This window comes from Sceloporus undulatus, chromosome 2 (genome assembly GCF_019175285.1).
Source record: "Sceloporus undulatus isolate JIND9_A2432 ecotype Alabama chromosome 2, SceUnd_v1.1, whole genome shotgun sequence".
Lineage (NCBI taxonomy): Eukaryota > Metazoa > Chordata > Lepidosauria > Squamata > Phrynosomatidae > Sceloporus > Sceloporus undulatus.
Window position 1 is genome coordinate 90,037,532 of NC_056523.1, and position 18,424 is coordinate 90,055,955.

The 18,424-nt window shown below is 40.2% G+C and overlaps 1 protein-coding gene across 1 annotated transcript in view; it reads left to right on the forward strand.

Annotated features, from left to right (window-relative positions):
- FAT2 (FAT atypical cadherin 2) overlaps nt 1-18,424 on the forward strand; it is a 152,833-nt gene that overhangs the window by 74,219 nt on the left and 60,190 nt on the right. The window contains exons 4-6 of the mRNA XM_042453782.1: nt 5,528-5,589; nt 7,414-7,725; nt 9,141-9,351. Of these exons, the coding sequence (XP_042309716.1) occupies nt 5,528-5,589; nt 7,414-7,725; nt 9,141-9,351 (585 nt within the window). The remainder of the gene's footprint in view (nt 1-5,527; nt 5,590-7,413; nt 7,726-9,140; nt 9,352-18,424) is intronic.

Here is an 18,424-nt window from a genome sequence, read left to right on the forward strand (position 1 = left end):
CTGAAGGGATCAGGAACTCCAGATTTAATCCCAGTTGGGAAATATTCCTTATCCCTACATACACTTGGAAGTAAGCCCTATTTAAAACAATAGGATCTATTTCTGAGTAGACATGTAGAGCACAGATGTAAAAATTTCCAGAAACCTTGAAGCTTTAGGACCCTTTTTGAGTTGAAAAAAGAAGTTCTCAACAATAAAATGAAAAAAGGTGATACTAACATTCTTTACATATTGATACATATTGAAAATCATATACTTATTAAAATCACTTTGTCACTTCAGGAATATAAAATGTAACGATACACATACAATACAATACAGTAAATTTATGTATTTTTGTTTGGGAGAAAATTATCATGTTTGTTATATTAAAAGTACAGTTGAGTCAGACAATATTTAAAAACTGGATTCTCTTTTTTAAAAAAATATTTTTTTGTTACTAATAAAACTACAACTGAACTGTATGGGACCTATTTGGTTTTGACAATTTATTCAGAGCAAGCAAAAAGTAATGGAAGATACTAATAAAAAGGAAATTAATGTCCCCGAACCTCAAGGATCGGATGCTATGTCTTCCTGTTATACAGTATTTAGAAGTTTAGTGGAGTAAATATATGAACACCATGTCTTAAATGTTTTATTCATCATTCTAAAAGAAAATACTTTAAAATTGTTTTTATTTTATTTTCTCCCCATTTTATTTTGTTTATTTTCTCCCCATTTTCCTATTTTTTTCTGTGCAAAAAGATTTTTAGGGGGGAAAGGGGGAGAAAATGCCCCCCCCCCAAGCCAACACATCTCTGGTGTAACATTGCACTGTTAGAATAGTGTGGTCAAACAGAACCTACAAGTTGCTGAACCATAGAGGTGTGTGCCCTAAAAAGGCATTAGAGTTTGACTCATTGATTATATCCAAATAATAATAAGTTTGTTTTTACTGGATCACTCTTTTCAATTCAGTACAACAGTCTTGTGTAGTCTAAGGACATTTTAAGTAGGAATTCAGAAATCCACATTTTCATTGAACATAAAGACTAAAATCCTACAAGCTATGCCAGGTGGATCAGGGTAGTTCAGTGCAAGATAGACATTCTGGAAGCTAGGCAACCTGAGGCAGGCAATTAAGCCATGTAACTGATGAAATCACTCATCTTGTGGGGATTAACTATTACTGATTCAGATGCAGGGAAATGGAATTGAAGTGCCCTCATTTGGAATGTCACTAGAAAGCTAACTTTGTTTCAGCCAAAGAGCAGAACACCTTGCTTTAAGCTCCTTTAATTGCTGATTATAACTGTGAATTGTACAGCAGTGAGTTCTTGTACATTGTCCTAAACTGACCTGGGTCAGTCAGAAGGCTGGCACAGCAACAGGCAGATGTTTACATGCCCACTCACCACCACACCATGGACCCACTACTGCTGTGCACCCCATACCTGCCTTTGTCATCACATCTGCCGAGGAGACCCCTGTTGCACCCTGTAATGGTGGAAATGGGGTGCCTGGCTACACTCACATGGCCAGGTGTCCCTATCCAACAGCACAGGCCATGATGTGGGTCTTCTCAACAAACACAATGGTATGGGCAGATACTGGGTGTGCCAGGCCTTCCAGTCTACCAGTTGTCTTTTCTGACTGAGTTAAGGCCCCACTTAAGCTGGACTCACCATATCTGCATCTACTCTGCTTGATCCCAGCCTGGGGCTAATGGCTTGCATCATCCAGATGCCTTTTGACCCATGTGTATAAGCTCTCAGTTTTCACATCCAAGGCAAAGTCGTAGTAATATTTTCAGCTCAGAGATTAAAAGACTTCCATCAGACCCGTACACATGTGTGCTCAGATGGACCGTTCAATGAGTAAAGTGAAGTTTATTGCCAAGTAAATGGGCTCAAGATTACAGTTTACTTAGCATGTCTGCCTGGTTTGACAGGACCAGATTATACATTCCCTAAAGATTTCTCTAATGTTTCTTTGGACAGTTTGAAACTGAAAAACATGTTGCCAATACAATATTGAAGATAGGGGGCACTTAAGTTACTTAGTGTTTCCTTCTACAAATTATTCCCAGTAGAGTTCTTCCTTCCTCATTCCCAATTACATGGGCTTTAAATATGGGTGGTATACCCACAGTAAGAGGTCATGAAGCCACTAGACTTTATAAGTGTACAAGGGTAGATTTAGCAGTTAAGATTGTATAGTAAAATTTTGTAGTGGTAATCCCAAAAGATAACTTTCCTAAATTCTGGGAGAAAAAAAATACCTCTTATGTTAAGAAAATGGACATTGTCTGAAAGGGTAATAAGGTTAAACTTAATGATTCTATCTCTTTGGCTTGCCACACTAATCAATCTCTCTGGACCCACTGAATCTTATCAACCATCTACTAATTTTATCATATCACATTCATCTAAAACACTGTCTTGGTGATTTCCCCCCCCCCCCCCCCCCCCATGCAATCTAACTTCATTTTCAAAAGCTGAACAACCAACAGTCATTGCATTTTCCAGAATCATTTGAAGCTGGGGTTAGCAAGATAAGCTACAAACCACATAGATAGCAAGAAAACTACAGTTCAGCCTCCCAAATGCAGCTTAAATGGTGGCAGTATTGTTTGCAGCTTAAAAGGTGACTAGTAACAAAACTGGAATGAATACATGCTAGTATTAGTACTTGTTATAGTCTTACTGGTATTCCTTTCAATATGGAGATCTTATCATGGGGTGATAATATTGCAATTAAAGGAGTCCATGGACTCCTCTGTGTACCAAATCACATGCAATGGGATATGTGAATGAATGAATGTTGTTAAATAATTAAATTGACCTGTCATGGTGATAGTGGTAATTTATTTGTATTTAGCCACAGAACCTTGCAGTAAATGCAAAAAAAATAAAATAAAGGAAATAAGTTAAGCTATATATATATATATATATATTATTTTTAAACACACACACAAACAGAGCTTTGTACTTATATTTCAGTCATAACAACAGAGCTACCTTGTGCCTAACAAAAAGTTGTCATCACACAAAAGTTCCATAATGATATCCTGAGATGACCTTACTAGGATACTGAGTAAAGAGATACTAAGGATTTTCCCCTTTAGTTCTGTAGGCAAAGTACAAGATTGTTCAGAAAACAATGTCCTCATGTAGCATGTACTGGCCATGCTGGGCGGGTGAATGTGGGAGCTGTAGTTGAAAAAGTAACTTCTCTAAGCTTTACAGTCCCAGATACATCCCTTCCAAATAGGCAGAGAGTATTACCCAAAAGCCCTGCAAATCTGAAGACAGATCAGTAGTTAAAAATAATTTGTCCTAGAATGATTTCCTTTGATCTTAATAAACCAAGTTAAGAAACAAGAATCACTGATATTTCCTCTTTCTTTGTCTGCCTTCTCATCCGGTTCCTTGAGGCAGAATGACATGCACAAGATAACATAGTTTCAATGGGCAGGCGAAGTTTCCTTGCCAGATCTTGACAGTGGTTGCCCAGGAGCAGCCTTGAAATCTTGGCTTGAGCCAAGAGTGCTTGGTGAGACAAGCACCCTCTATTTCATTCAACTTCAACCACACTCTGAAGTGTTGGAGATTCATCCTGGCTACTATAATTTGTTCAAGAGGAAGTTCAAGAATGATTGTTATTAACTTGTTTTGAAAGGTCCTAACAATCATTTTTATTCTTTCACCTCAGGTTTTAGTGCCATAAAACATGTGACATTTGGCTGTGAACATGTTAAAATCAGAAATAACTGATCGGTCACCTAATTAAATTAATTTTAAATTAAAATTTTAAAAAACATCTTTGCAACCCAGTGAATATTTTACTCCTTCTCAATTTACTGATGTCCAAATGTATTTTCAACATACGTTTTCCATCACAATACAACCCAAGATATTTGAAATTGCCAGTCTCTTCCAAAAAACTGCTGCAAATTTGTACACTTTTCCCTGTGACTTTAGATTTAGATAATGAATAGACACATTTTCCCCTCTGCCTGTAAGCCCCAAACTGATTAACAGTCTCGTAAATTGTATTCTATCAAGATAAATCAAAATCAAACCATCAGTCTAAAATACAAGAGCCCATGGGTGCTCTTCAACAACTGTCCAAAACCCCTCTTTCCCACACCAGCCTGCCAAGAAGTGCCACTTGTAGTCAAATGCCATGCAAACCAATTAGAAACACATATAACCTAACCATTCACCAGTGATCTTAATAATGCCAATTAAACCAATTCATTTAAACTATCACCCCAAACCAGTTGTCCCCTTGATAACATAGAAAGTCATGCAGAGTAGGCAAAATACTTTTCCTTCTGTGAAAGCCAAAGTAGAAGCAAAATTACTACCTAGCCCTCAAAGGCAACCTGCTGAAGCCTACAGTAATCTCCAGGGATGATGGGTGATCCAAGCACTGAAAAAAGAGAAGGAAGGAGGGAGAGCCGGGCTATATATATATGCAGCATTCAATGTTGTGATATGGTATTCTTCTGAGTTGTGACTCATAGTGTTGGGACGCGTTTTGTCTTTTCTCCTCTGCTCCCAGTGGGCAAATGGTGGCCCCTTCTCTGTAGCTACCATTGTGGATAAGGTGGAGGTATGGGGTCAGATTTCTTGAGCTGGCCAAGTTTTTCAAGTAAGTGTGTATGTGCTTATGATTTCATAAGGAATTGTTCAAGGCTCTGGATTATTTCCTGAAGACAGATTTTGAAATACCAGGATTAGCTTCCTGAAAAGCAAACACTGAGTTAAAGACAGTAGATTACAGAATCATAGAGTTGGAAGGGGCTGGAAGGGCTATCTAGATGTATCTGCAGTGTCCCAAATCAGAACTCAGAGTGAGTACCACAACTGTTCATCTCTCCCTGAAAAGCCGAAATCAGTTTGAAATGCAAAATGATCTCCTTCATGCCTTTACACATATGCTAGTGAGGTATTTGCTTGTTTTTTGATTATATATTTTAAAGGCATACATTTGAACTTTTCAGTAATTAATTGAGGAAGGCTCAGTTGTATGGTTTACATACAGAAGGTCTGAGGTTCAATGGCATCTGATAGGGCAGAAAAAAAACCCATTCTGACTCCTCAAAAAGTTGTTGAATGTGAATATGCTGAGCTGGATAGGCCAAAGGCATAAAGCAACTTTTTATATCTGTGCTAAACTGAAATCCCTTCATTGTTCTCACCATTTAAAAATCTGCAATGGTGTCTCTGAGGAGTAGAAATGCTAAAATCAGTTGATCTGAGGATATAATTCAGCAAGATTAATACTGAACATTTGAAAGAGGAAGGAAATAAATCATCTCTGTTCATGTGAAAGTGTGGAAAGATTGGTTAGGTTAGGAGGCAGGAAGTGTTTTTAACTATGAACTTCTCTTGCTTGTGGCATTAATTTGCCCAAGGTTGGCATCACCTTTGAGATTGGCTCACGTTGGTATAGCAGGTGAGTGTTGATGTATGGCATCATGTGGACTACAGTATTTGGATCCAACAATTTTTTTTTCCTCTCTCTCTCTTGGCAGGTCTGATTTATACCACTTCTCAGCAGCTGGATCGTGAATACAAGGCTGAACATATCTTGGAAGTGAGTGATGATGAAGCTGCAATTAGCATTATTCACTTACAAGTGGTTGGCATTTTCCTTTCAAAAAATCCTCAAAGAACATTCCCTTGCAAGTCAGAGCACACAGGGGCCAAGGAAGTAGAATCACTCTTTTGGTTCAAAAGCACTAAAATGATAATTGCTTGTTCTGCATTTGTCTGAATTTAGTCCCCAGTGCCAGCCTTAGAAATGCATAGTGGCTTGACTTCTAACTGAAGCCGAAAGTAGCTGCAAAACTGTGCAAGATATAGGAGCCAAATGGTTTCCTGGCCTTTAAGAAAAGAGACACCTGACTTCGAAAAATTGCACTGCTATGCAGTTGCCCAATCCAGGGCCTCCAATGTCTTGCATTATAACAACATACATCATCAGCCAGCTTGGCCAGTGACTGGAGATAATGACCATCATAGACGAACAAGAACTAGAGACCCAACATTGTTAAGATAGGATTCTTTCTTGCTTTAAATAATTTTAAATAAAATTATGTAAATAATTCTATTTATTAACTAAATAATAAATGAGCAGCAAAGCCTGGCTGAAAGCAAAAAAGAATTTATAATCTTAACAGCAAGCCAGAATTCACAAACTAAAAACAAAGCATGGTTTAAAATTTGCTTGTGATTCGGGTGCATTTGGACACAATAAACTATTATTCTGCAGTTAGGTGCTATGCTAAGTTACCCCTACCTGGTTTATTCACCTGCCCATGCAAAGGGGCAGGCAAAGTGTGAGCAGGCTGTCTGCACTAGGGCGCTGCTCCTTCATGCCTTGTACTGTGCTTTCTCCAGTTTTTTTTCCTGACTAAGTTGTGAGTAACTGGTATGGGCAGGGTTCCCTTCCCTCTTCCTCATCCCCTGACAACTTACCTTTATGATCATAATGCCAAAGTGCTATACTTCTTTAGTACTATAATCATAAACGAAAGTGGCAGATGGGGAGGGGAACATTCAGACTTGTAACTAGAAATGTAATGAAGGAAGGAAAGTCAGAAGAAAACCTCTGTGGCAAAAGTTACACTCTCATTCAACATGTCAACAGTCAGACCACCCAGACATACAGGAGGAACCCAAATAATGGATATATATGTGTAATGTTACGCCTGTCTCTATTGGAAACTCCTAGGAAAGGTGGAACTGCTACTGCCTTGGGTTCAAAAAGTCATGACTAGTCCCAGATACTCTTGAGAAACAGACAGGAAAAGGAGGTATATCATACAGTTTTACAGTGGACCCTTGTTATACGCTGGGGTTTGGTTCCAAGATCCCCCGTGTATAACAAAATCCGTGTATGCTCAAGTCCCATTTAATATAATGACATAGCAAAATGGTGTCCCTAATAAAACATGGAACATCAAGGTAAATTTATACTTTTTTGGAACATTTTCAAACCGTGTATGCTTGAATCCGTGTATAAAAAATCCGTGTATAAGAAGGGCCGACTGTATAACTAAATAAGTACAGGTGCAACTTCCACCAAACCCCAATGCTTTTATCTAGTCTGGAGAAGCCCTCAGTCTCTAATGCAGAGAAACAAGTTATTGTAAAGCCATACCCACAAGAATCTACCTACCTATCAAGGTAGGGACATCTGTATGCTCTAGATCAGTGTTTCCCAAACTTTGGTCCTCCAAATGCTTTGGACTTCAGCTCCCAGAATTCCTGTTGTTGGCTAAGATGGCTGGGCTTCTGGGAGGTGAAGTCAAAAATACCTGGAGGACCAAAGTTTGGGAACCACTGCACTAGATCACAATGAATATATACTGTCTTTTCTTGAGTTGTGAGAGAATACTCTGTTCTTTCCTTGCAGATCTCTGTTTCAGACAATGGTGATCCAGCACTGAAATCCACCAGTAGAATAGTAATCCAGGTCATGGATGTCAATGACAATGCTCCCAGCTTCTCCCAAAAATTCTTCATGGTTAAGCTCCCAGAAAAATCAGCATCTGAAACTCCTTTGCCAGTGTATAGGATGATTGCTGCTGATCGTGATGAAGGGCCAAATGCCCAAGTTACCTATAGCCTTGAAGAAAACAATGAGGGATTCTTTACAATCCATCCAGTGACTGGCATGGTATTCTCCAGAAAGGCTTTTCCTGCCCAAGAATATAACATACTGACGGTAAGTGAAAACTAGAAAGATATGGAGGTGGAAGAGAAATCATACATTTTTCTTCACATATTAGAAGTGGTATGGTAGTGGTTTTGCTACATATATTGTATCACCAGACTATAGTCAAAAAGCTTTTGAATACCAGCTGTGAAACGAACAAGATGAGTGCATACTCTGCAGGTGACAAATAACTCATTTGTCTGTTTTATTTGGCTTCAGTGTACTCTGTGACTGCAGCCTAAATTAAATTAAGATTATAGAAGGAGAGGAAGAAGTGCATCACTCACCCACGGAGATGTTGGCCACAACTACAACAATATTGGGTTTCCTTGTCACCTTGGTCCAAAATACACTGCAGAATTCCAGGGAATTGTAGTTTATTGTGGCACCAGAGGTCTGAGACAGAAAAGGCTAAATGTGTCACAAAACTACAGTTCCAAAAATTCCCTAGCATTGAGCCAGGGCAGTTAAAGTGATCACAGACTGGATTATTTCTGCAGAGTGTTTTGGACCCTTATCAGCTCTTGGAAAGAGATCTTGTAACACCTTTGAGACAACTGAAAGAAACTTTTAACATAAGCTTTCAGAGACTCTGGGGCTTAATAGACGGCCCCTAAGGCCCTCACCGGATTTGGGCCACAGTAACCAGATGCCGCACCCGCAATCTGGCCTTTCTGCAGCAAAAAGCAGCTCCTTTTTGCACTGCAGAAAGGGTGCTGTACCTGCCACCATGACTTTTTGTCACTTCTTCAGCACAGTGCATGGTCAGGTGGGTGGAATGGGGGCAGAGTCGGGGTGGCCTGCATGCAGTCGCCATGCCCCCATGCCACCTCCACACTGGTGTATAATGCTGGTCTGTCAAACCCCTCAGTTGACAAGATCAGATACATATCTCAGTCTCAAAGTTGCTGTAAGCTGCCTTTGTATATGATACAAACTCACATGGGCATGCCTTTGAACAGAGCTTGGAAAACTTATCTTGAAGTTTTACTCCAAAAGGTTAATGCTAGTTTGGCTGTGGATCAGGTTGGTTGGAGGATTTGGGGAACTGCAGTCCAAAAATTAACTCTCTTAATCTCTGCCCCTGATTCTCACTAAACTGGAAGATGTGATGAAAAAGGTGCCATTGCAATGTAGAACTGATCAGCTAGTTTGAAGAGAACAAAAATAATGCTGGCCCATACTGCAGTTATACAATTATCCTGCCTGCATACAGTGGTTTCTTGTATTTGATGGTGGCAACAGGAAAATGACCAATATATTAACTATGAAAGACCAATGGCCAATGTTATATTAGAAAACAATATTGATTTCCTTTTGATTTTGACATTCAATTTAAAGCAATGGAAGAAGCTCAGCAGTATGAAAATTCAGCATTTTTTGTCCATTTGTCTTTGTAAACTGGTGCTCCTCTCTCTTGGCAGGTCAAAGCGACTGACAATGGCAGACCCCCACTTTCCTCCAATGTGAGGCTTCACATAAGTTGGATTCCTAAGCCTCCCCTTTCATCAGAGCCACTAGCTTTTGATGAACCTCATTTCAACTTTGCAGTCATGGAAACAGACCCAGTGAACCACATGGTGGGAGTGATAAGCATGGAGGTTGGGCTCAACCAACTCTGGTTTAACATCACAGGTGAGTGGCACACAACTCGGGAATTAGCTTCAAGGTGACTCTGTGCTGACAAAATGTTACCTCTGCTCTCCAGGCAATTGGTACATACAGTACATGGTCCAAGCTAACAAAGGCTGTGTATTTTAGACAGCAGGCTTATTAGAGTCAAGCCCTCAGTACTGCCAGTAAACAGTGTTCAGGTTGGCACAAGCAGGCACCCCACCAAAAGTGTTTTGAAGTTCTTGTATTACCTATCATAATTTGCAAAATGGTATTCCTGGCACTTTCCCAAACTGAATGAAAATTCTTGTGTTGCGAACGGGCAAAAACACATCTTTGTGGTTCACAGGAAATATGCGGTAATCATACCTATTCCCCACAGCAATAAAAACAAAACAGCTTTTGGGGAGGGGAGTAAAGGGATTTTGGAAGTCTTTAAATGATGAGTTTGAAGATATTTACTACCAGTGTTTGGCAGTTCCTTAGAAATAATCTATAGGCTTAATGTATTTTTTATTCTGCTGTTTTGCCCCACTAGTCTGAAATACATTTCGTATATTCAAGCTCACCAAGAGACACACATCTTGCTTAACTTTTGTAGAAATATATAAATAAAAGAATTAGATCATCTGGCAGAAAGACTAATATGTTTTTTAAAAATTATTTTTTGGGAGATAGTAAACTTACTGAGAAGATGTAATGGGGGCAGTATGCAAAATGGTCTTGTTGGCGCTTTACAGCCCGCCCAATAAGGGCGGTCTGCCAGCACCTCCGTTTCTGCTGCTGGGAAGCCTCAGCCTCCAAACGGGGAGAGTTCCCAGTGGCAGAAAAAGAAGCCGCAAAAAGCGGCTTCTTTTCGCATCACGTTTGCGATGCACAAGTGCGCAAATGGCGCACTCGTGATGTCGCAAGCACAGGGGGACGTATGGACGCTAAGCATCCGGAATGTCAAGATGGTGGCGCCCATGTGTATAGGGCGCCACCATTTTGTACGTGCTCGGCATTTATGAGGGTTAGGGCATCCGGAAGGGATGCCCTTTCGTAACTCTAGTACGTGCCAAGCACGTACTTTTTGCCTGTGCGGAACGGGCCATTTATACTTTGTGAAACCTCAGATTTCTAGCTCTTTTCAGGCATTCCTCTTTTTTAAGGTTAAATACATGCCCTAAAGGCACCAGTTTCCATCTGATCTTGGAAATTAAACAAGTTTAGCCCTGGCTATTACTTGGATGGGAGACATCTACAAATACCAGGTGCTGTAGGGTTTATTTCAAAAGAAGGAACTAGAAAAACCACCTACGAGTGGTTTTTGCTTAAGAAAATCCTATGAAATTCATGGCTTTACCATAAATTGATAGGCAACCTGAAGGCACATACAGACACATACAAAAACATATGTAAAGGCTTTGAAGAAGAGACATTTCTCTGTATGTAGGCCTGAAGAGGAGAGGCTTTTACATGTGTAGAGGCTCTCCACTCAAGACAACCCTGAAAATTATGATTCTGCTTATCTTGCAAGTCTTCATGGATATGAGAGATTGTCCTCTTCAGACCTGTTACTTTTCACATGAACAGAGTAGTGATACAGGGGGAAGCATGCACTTTTCCCTGCATGTTGACTTAACCCTTATACTAAACATTCAAACTGAGCTACTGGGCTACTGGGTTTTAAAGATGATTGTACAGCCCTTCTAATAACTGGAGTTATAACTCAATACAAAACCTCCTACAGGAGGCACAGCACTCTGCCCCCAAGAGAGACAGCTCCCCAAAAAATGACCAGCTTAAGCTAGTCATCTAAAAAGGAACATGAGAGAGGATGGGTGAATTGTGCTGTTGCCCTGACAAGCATGGCCAAAGACACATGTGATGCCCATTATATAGCCCTCACAACATGCGAGTCCCATGAGACTTTGGCTAAGATCTCAGCCCAAACTCTGTGACAGCTAGTGTTCACAGAGTTGCTGCAAAAGCCTTGCACATCATGCAGTCAGTATTCCTTCACCAAAGGAATCCATCAGGATGGTTTCAGCAGAGTGAGTCCTGGATGACATTATCTTTGATGTATCTTTCAGCTGTGCTGATCTTTGAGTATATAATTCCTATTTCCTGGCATTACATTGGAGGCTAGTTATTTTTCTTCTGTAGAACAAAGCCACCCCTGAAGGCAGATAAAGTGTAGGCATGCAAGAATTGCCCTTCTCTAGGCAGCTCCAAAGAATACGTCTTTGTCTGGTTCAGTTGGGCATGGATAATGAAGTACAAATACAATTAAAGCAGAACAAGAATCAACACAGTACAGAATTGACAATGCTTGTAGAAAGTTTACTTTGAATTAGGACTGTCTTCTAGCATTGTGTCCTGTTAAAGGTATTTTCCTTGGAATTTAATCTCAGCATTTATCTTTCCTCCCGTATCAGCCCCTGTGTACTATATGGGGTGTTAGCTTCTATATTCACTCAGTGAGTCCACTAATTTATTGCGTTTTATCATTACCTTGTTTGCTCTTCTGTTGAGGTTAACATTGATTAAGTTGAAAACAGAGGTTTTTGGTTTATTAATCATCTTTGCAACCATTCATCCAAGGAAATCAGGGTGGAGTAGAATGCACATTATTCTCCTATATATGTCTCGATACATTTAGACACTGGGCCCAAACAGGCAGTCCTTTTACACCACCATCCTGGCGGCTTTGGAGCACAGCATTTAGACACCCACATCACAAAGTCAAATGGCTGTCCAGATGTGCGCGGCTTCATGATGCTTTGGCAGCACAGCATTTACACACCATATGCTGCTGGAATGTCACGAAGCCATCATGGGGCTGTGGCAGGGCCGGCAAAGTCAGCTTTTCCCTGGCCAAAAAAGGAGCGGATCTTATTTGCTCCTTTTTCAGCCGAGTTCAAGGTGGATTGAGGCTGCGGTGTATGGTTGCTGCAACCCCAATCCGTATTTGGTAGGGGTGACTTCAAGCCGCTCCTTCCTGCCTGTCTGTCTCTCTCCACCATGTCAAGAAAATGTTGAACCATCATGTTGAGGGTTTATTGTGAAAATTTTAAAGCAGCCAAAAGCCACACTTTTTGACTGGTCTGTTTTGGGCTAGAAATTTCTTAGCAAGATTTATTAGAGGAGGTTTACCATTGCCTTCCTCTGAGACTGAGAAAGTGTGACTTGCCCAGGGCCACCCAGCAGGTTTCTCTGGCAAAGCTGGGATTTTAGCTCTGGTCTAACAGATTCCTGTTCCAACACTCAAACCATTACATCACACTGGCTCAGTCAAAACAGGATATCTTGCCTTATCATTTGACAAATGGAGGAAATGACCTCCTTCCAAATTTGGAGGACCATAGAACAATAAATCCACATATGTTCTAAGGGCCTTTCCCCACAATCTCTTCAGTATCTATCATACAAAGCATAAATAATACTAATGCTATTCAGTTGGATAGAGGTGCCTCCACATGCAGTTTTTATAACGCTTACTATAAAAAGGGCCGAAATTGATTTGTATGGAAAACTCAGCCAAATGATGTGCAAAGCTTTATCAGAGATCTTCATGTTAAAATTTGTCTCCCAAACTATTTTTGAACACTTGATTTGCCCAAATGCTTTCTCAATTAAGTTTATAGGTAAATGAAATAAGATCAGCTGCATTATAGGCAAAACACATTTTATTAAAATATGATAAGTGTCTTACGTCTAGCAAGTCCTTCTGACGTGAATATCCAGTTGCCTGTGGAAATAATCTTAACTTATTGAAACCAATTATCTGTTCTAAATTATGCTCTTTTTCAATGGTTTTGGTCCTGTAGTGGTCAGTGGAAGTGTCTGAATTTTTTTTAACAAATGAAATTTAGGAAGAATATGGGCTTTAACAACTGTAAAAAATCACCAAAAAGTATGTAAAAACCATTGTAGTTTTGTCCAATAGGATGAAGTTTTTGAAACTGTTCATTCTCGTGTACAGTAAGCAAATAAGTGAAGATTTTAATCTCTATTGCATATTTTCACAAAATCCTGTGAAATTTGAAAGTTGTAAGTTGCATCAGAAAGAAGTTGCCTGTTGGAGACACAAAAAAATAGCCTGGTGCTCAGGGCTTGAAAAAATTTCTCACAGTAAGCAAGGCTGGTCAATTCTGGGGGTTGTGTGTCCTGGGCCCAGTGTTATTCAACATCTTTATCAATGACCTGGATGACAGAATTGGGAGCATACTTATCAAATTTGCAGATGACACCAAATTAGGGGGAATAGCTAATACCCCAGAGGACAGGATCAACATTCAAAATGACCTGAATAGACTAGAAAGCTGGGCCAAAGCTAACAAAATGAAATTCAACACGGAGAAATGTAAGGTATTGCACTTACGGCGGAAAAATAAAATGCACAGATATAGGATGGGTGACACCTGGCTGAATGAAACTACGTGTGAAAGGGATCTAGGAGTCCAAGTAGACCACAAGTTGTACATGAGTGAACAGTGTGATGCGGCAGCTAAAAAGGCCAATGCTATTTTAGGCTGCATCAATAGAAGTATAGTGTCTAGATCAAGAGAAGTAATAGTGCCACTGTATTCTGCTCTGGTCAGGCCCCACCTAGAATATTGTGTCCAGTTCTGGGCACCACAATTCAAAAAGAACATTGAGAAACTGGAGCGTGTCCAAAGGAGGGTGACTAAAATGGTGAAAGGTCTGGAAACCATGTCCTATGAGGAATGACTCAGGGAGCTGGGGATGTTTAGCCTGGAGAAGAGAAGGTTAAGAGGTGATATGATAGCCCTGTTTAAATATTTGAAAGGATGTCATATTGAGGAAGGAGAAAGCTTGTTTTCTGCTGCTCCAGAGAACAGGACCCGGAACAATGGATGCAAGCTACAGGAAAAGAGATTCCACCTGAACATTAGGTGGAACTTCCTGACAGTAAGGGCTGTTCAACAGTGGAAAACACTCCCTCGGAGAGTGGTGGAGTCTCCTTCTTTGGAGGTCTTTAAGCAGAGGCTGGATGGCCATCTGTCAGGGATGCTTTGATTGGGAGTTCCTGCATGGCAGGGGGTTGGACTGCATAGCCCTTGTGGTCTCTTCCAACTCTACGATTCTATGAGTCTATGAAACAGAACAGTCTGTAAAATTTATTTATATCCCACATCTCCAATGAGATCGAGGTGGTTTACAACATTAAAATATAAATACAATACAATAAAATCTCTCAAGACAGATTTTGTCCAACATGCCTTCCCAGATTAATGACTCAGTCGCCTCCCATTGACACTCTGTTTGCTTTGTTTAAAACATTTTAATTGTATTGTTTTATTATAGTTATTGTTATAATTTGGGTTATGGTGGATGGGTTTAAGAGAGATTTTATGGTATTGTATTTATATTTTAATGTTGTAAACCACCTCGATCTCATTGGAGAGCAGGGTAATAAATAAATTTTATATTAAGTATTATTATTATTATTATTATTATTATTATTCTTCAATTCCCAGGATTCACTAGCACTGCCAAACTTGATTATTTCTGCAGGGTGTTTTGGTCTGCTGACTTCAGCTACTGTTCCATCCCCTGGAAATCCCACCCCAGAAGTCTGCCCTGTGGAAGTCCCACCCACCCCAGAAATGCCATTGAGTTCAGGCACCCAGTCTCTTTAAAGGTTCACCATCACTGCTCTAAGGCAAACTTTTCATGGTGTTTTCTTGACAAGATCTGTTCAGAAGAGGTTTGCCATTGCCTTCCCCTGAGACTGGTAGAATGAAAGTTGCCCAAGGTTAGCCAGTGGTTCTCATGACTGAGCTGGGAACTGAACCCTGATCTCTAGAGTCATAGTCCAGCACTCAAACCACTACATCATGCTGGCTCTAGTTAGCAAAATAAACTTGTAAAGAGAGTCATATAATGGACACACACACACATATCTTTTTGTTTAATGGTTCTAGGCACATTTTGCACACAATGCAAATGTAAGGACAACAAGTAAGGAATCAGTGTGCACTTCTTTGGATTTAATTGTATTAACATGGCAGTCTTTCCCTTTCTGCTCTTTCATTACCATCTGGGTTGGAGCACGAGCAAATTCCTGATGAGAGTGGCGTCTGTTTCTGCATTTGTTCAGTGTTGCATGGCTTCCCCAGAAAACATGGAATTCTTCCACAGAATTACAGCAAATGACATTGCACGTTCACACACAGTGCTGACCTTGAATTCCAAGCCAAAAGTTCCCCTCAGTGCTAGCATTCTTGCTATTTCACTTGTCTGCAGAGGTGATTTATAGCACAAGTCAGACAGTGCCCTTACCTGTCTGCTTAAATAATTCAGTTGCAGAAACTGTTTTTCAGGCTTTCCATTTTCCCTCGTTTTTCTATAAATGCTCCATTCCATTTCTTCCCATATTTAACCCACATGCACCATTAAAAAAAAACCTCATGGTAGTGTATTTAAAAATAAAAAAACATTGCGATGTCCAGTGGATTTAGGATTTTGGGTAGCAGTAAAGTCAGGTTAGGATTAGGGAATAAGGTACTCAGTTGTATTTTCTGACCCCAATGAGAATTCTAATGCTCCTCCAAAGAGGGTGAATTTTACTTGACGACCAGAATACATTTTTGCTTCACCATGATTCACTTAGCATTGCATGGAACTTTTTTTAAAAAAAAAATCCTGGGCATTATGTTTGCTAGGACAAAATAAGTAACCTAATAGCAAAAAGCAATTGTTGGGACCTTTTAAAAAAAAGTGCTATTTTTTGTTTGTTTAAAAAAAAACGATCCCATACATGGCAAGGCTGAACACAGGGATGGGGTGGATCCACAAAGGGGTGGATAGCAAGAAGCAGCATTCTCCAGTCCAGAACACTAGTATTATAATGAAATAAATTTTAGTTTTAGATCAAGTATTTGTGTGTGTGTGTGCGTGCACCTCAATTTGTACAGAAAAAAAATATCTCAGTAGCAAGGGTGGAGGGTAAAATAAATGCTCTGTTGATGTGTCTTCAGAGCCGGAACAGTATAGCAGTTTGAGCACTGTACTACATCTCTGGAGAGCAGAGTGCAAATCCCTGCTTGGCCATGGATAAGTCACACTCTGAGCCTCAGAGAAGGCAAAGACAAACTTGGGATCATCATAAATTAGAAATGATGCAACAACAACTTCACAGTTATACCAACAGAAATGCATACAAATAAATCTGCACAAAATCTGTAGTCAGGGGAGAAAAAAGATCCTGTAAGACTGTCCAGCAGATGGTGGAGCAAACAAGCATATACATCTAGCTGGAAGAACTGTAGGAGACAGTTAGGTTGATTTGTACATGCCTAGGAATGTACTGCATTTTGCCTTAGGCTAGCCAGCATGGCTTAGTGGTCTGAGCATTGGACTACAACTCTGCAGACCAGGGTTCAAATCCCTGCTGAGCCATGGAAGCCAATGGGTCACCTTGGGCAAGTCACATTCTCTCAGCCTCAGAGGATGGCAATGGCAGTTTCTTTTTGGAGTGAAGGGACACTGGGTAGTTTGGCTGCGGTGGCATCCCTCTGAGAGAAAACAGGCCACTGCCAACCCACCTTTTTCTGCAGGTATGTACTGGGCCATACTAAACAAATTGTGAGAAAATGAGCAAGGGCTTCCTAACAACTACCAGTATTCAGAAACATGTTGGTCAGGTTCTTTGCTATTGTAGAGTAAATAAAGCTTAGACTGCATCTGCACTGAAGAAATAATGCAGTTTGATACTGCTTTAACTGTCATACCTCAATGCTATGGAATTTATACTTTGTTGCTATGGATATGTAGTTTGTTGTGGCAACAGAACCTGACAGAAAAGGCTAAATATATCTCACAAAAGTACAGATCCCTGATTTCCATACCATTGATCCATAGCAGTTAAAGACATGTTAAACTGGATCACTTCTACAGTGCAGATTAGACCTTAATTGACTCAGTCACAAGCATTACAGGAATTGAAGAGAGCAGTGGAGACTGGAATGCAGGATTCCTTCAGGGATTGAGGCAGGTCCCAACAGAGGGGGCAGATTAAGTATCACACCCGAAATGAAGCCAACAGATTTGCTCTCCCCTTCCAATTTGCCTAGATACTCCTTTTTCTCAGGAGAACATGTCCTCCAATCTCCTCTGGTTAATTTAAGTTCCTTCCCTTCACCTGGAATGACATTGTGGCATTACATTTTTAAACCAATGAAAAAAATTCAGGCAAACTATTATTGTTGTTGTTGTTGTTATTATTATTATTATTATTATTATTATTATTATTTCTTATCTGCCTCTTCCCATGGATCAAGAGAGGGAACAACAACAGACCAACAAATATACATGACTTGAGAACACAACATATATCTGTTAAAAAAAAACCAAACAAGACACATATGTATATTAAAGCAATTTATATTTAAAATTCATTGTTTAAAATGTACAATTTTAAAAATCATCTGGATAGGCCTGCCTGAAGAGATTAGTCTTAAATGGCGTTTTAAATTTGGACAGTGTATTCAGCTGTTGAATCTCTTCTAGCAGGCCATTCCACAGTCTAGAGGCTGAAGAAAAGGTCCACTGGCTGACTGGAGTAAATGTCCCCCAGAGGATTTGAGTGTATGGGCGGGGCTGTATGGGAGGAGGTGATCTCATAGGTAACCTGGATCCAAACCATGTAGGGCATTTAAAGTAATAATCAATACTTTGTGCCTTGCCCAGAAACGAATTGGCAGCCAGTAGAGTGATGTTAATGTTGGTGTAATATGATCACTCCTGGATGTCCCAGTAGCCAATCTGGCTGCCATGTTCTGAACTAAATGAAGTTTCAGAATTTCATACAGAGGTAGCCCAATGTACAGCACATTGCAAAAGTCCACCCTCAATGTTATTAGTGCATGCACTACCATCGTTAGGTCCTCCAGTCCTAGGTATATCAGCCAAAGCTGATAGTAAGCACTCCTGGCCATTGTATCTATCTCAGTGTTTGGAGCAACAGATTCAGAAGTACTCCCCACATTGTGACAGCAGTCTTTCAAGGGGAGAGTAATCCCACCCAAGACTGGTTGACACATCTCCAAACCCAGGTTAGCACCTTTGACAGTAAGCACTTCTG